The sequence below is a fragment of the Austrofundulus limnaeus genome, unplaced genomic scaffold, assembly GCF_001266775.1.
Source record: "Austrofundulus limnaeus strain Quisiro unplaced genomic scaffold, Austrofundulus_limnaeus-1.0 Scaffold1077, whole genome shotgun sequence".
Taxonomy (NCBI): Eukaryota; Metazoa; Chordata; class Actinopteri; order Cyprinodontiformes; family Rivulidae; genus Austrofundulus; species Austrofundulus limnaeus.
The window spans coordinates 40381-42252 of record NW_013953479.1 but is presented as its reverse complement, the minus strand read 5'-3'; the positions used below and the strand labels follow the sequence as shown (position 1 = coordinate 42252).

Here is a 1872-nt window from a genome sequence, read left to right as displayed (position 1 = left end):
CTCTTCAGCAGCTCGTATGTGGTCGTGTCGCTAAGGAGTGTCATGATCTTATCTTCATTGAAGAAGTCTCTTGGAGGAGAGACGAAACGTTTCATTAGAGAAGAACCCGTCCAGAAGACCTATACAATTTTTTTTCTTTTTGATTTTTACCTGGATTACTGAGATGCGTCAGGATATTTTGTATTTTGTTGCCCATTGTGTACTGATTGTTTGGAGGTGCTCATACATTGTGTCAAAGTTGAGTTGTTTGAGGGCAAAGTTAGCTTTTGTTCCGTATTTAAATGTTTTAACACAGCTGTTGCCTTTTGCAAACAAAATGTGTCATTTTTACCACTGTGTCAATGTTTAGGCCTCTGCGTTAACTGTTTTTAAAATGTGCATTTTGAGTTGACGACTTCATCAAACCAATCAATAAAAACTGTAACAGGAAGAAGCCTCCAGCAGGAACACATACTGTGAGTGTGTTAGTAGTCAGAGTATCACATAAGATCACAACGTTAGCTACAAGGCTCAGCTAAGATTGTCTCAGTCAACAGTTTACCGTCTAAGTTTACTGCCTACAATTCTGAGCCAATCATTTCTTTTCCATGTTGTAAAACACTAAAACATACTTCAGAATTTACAACATTTCTTGTAACTGATGAGTCATAATGACCTGTGATTTCCTAGAACTGTAGCTGGATGGCCACAAAATTAAACAGTAAAATCAGAGCTCTGAAACAGATTATACCTGATGGAGGTTCATCCATGCTGCCTTTTCTGATGATCCCCTTTGCTGCTCCTTTAAATACAGAAAGATACAGAATGTCAATCACAACTATTAGAAACTGCATTCAAACTGATAATGTAAGCAGAAATAACAACAAATAAAAATAATTATAATGACTATTATTTGATTTTAAATTCAAAATCTAAGCTTACAGGGCWTGATTCTGAAAAACCCACTATTTAAAATTATTAATGGGCACTTAAATGTTTCACCTGTCAAATTAGTCTTAATTTTTATAGCAGAGTCTAACAATGATTATTTAATATTCATTCCACCAAGGGCCATCGACATTCATCCATGTAACATCTCAATATGACTTTTTCATATTTTTAAAATAAATGTAATTGTATTTTTGTATTATTTCAAMTCAACTTTTAACCTGTCTCTAAAAATCCACCAGATACATTCTACATCAGAGACCATGTTATAGACACAGTGTTATCAGTGTTATTTTCTCCTAAATTGTATTTTCTGCATATATTTAGAACAAAGAAAACTTTGTGTAAACTCACCGGTCTCCTTGTTGTCTGCCATTAAATCGTCTTTCTGAATTTTAAACTGGATAATCTGAGGTGTTGATATCTGAACACTGACCTTTGTTCAGATGATTTATGACTTTTTTTCTGAGCACCTTCCTTTCCTAAGCCCGCTTCAAAAYAAAAGGGATCATCTGTCACCTTMMATGAGTTGCAGAGGTTCACAGATCTTTTTCTTGAGTTAAAATTCAAGCACTCTCAAAACCTAGTTTTTCGAACTAGTCTTACAGTCATGGATGCCGACAACCCATTTTGAACMCATCTGAATTGTGTTGTAAACATTTCCAAAAAATAGCCTACAATAGAGCTATATTTTGACACATGCAAAAAAAATTGTCTTATCAAAATAACTTAATTAATAATCAAAAATAATCACGTAAAAGCTGGTCCAAACCTGCCTACGTTTTTAAAGTGTACTCAGGAAGATTAAATAATGAACAAGAGGTCAGCTATCAAGCATTGGAATAAAATTAACTGATGGGCCAAAAAAGTTGCACATCCAAGAATGCAATTTTATTTGAGGTGAACACATAAATTAACCTAGTTAATATCCAAACTATTTTATTA

The 1872-nt window shown here is 33.9% G+C and overlaps 1 protein-coding gene across 1 annotated transcript in view; it reads right to left on the bottom strand.

Moving 5' to 3' along the window:
• Positions 1-1303, bottom strand: part of LOC106534029 (GTPase IMAP family member 7-like) — a 6146-nt gene extending 4843 nt beyond the window's left edge. The window contains exon 1 of the mRNA XM_014030530.1: positions 1282-1303. Coding sequence (XP_013885984.1) covers positions 1282-1303 — 22 coding nt within the window. The remainder of the gene's footprint in view (positions 1-1281) is intronic.
• Positions 1304-1872: the final 569 nt, after the last annotated feature.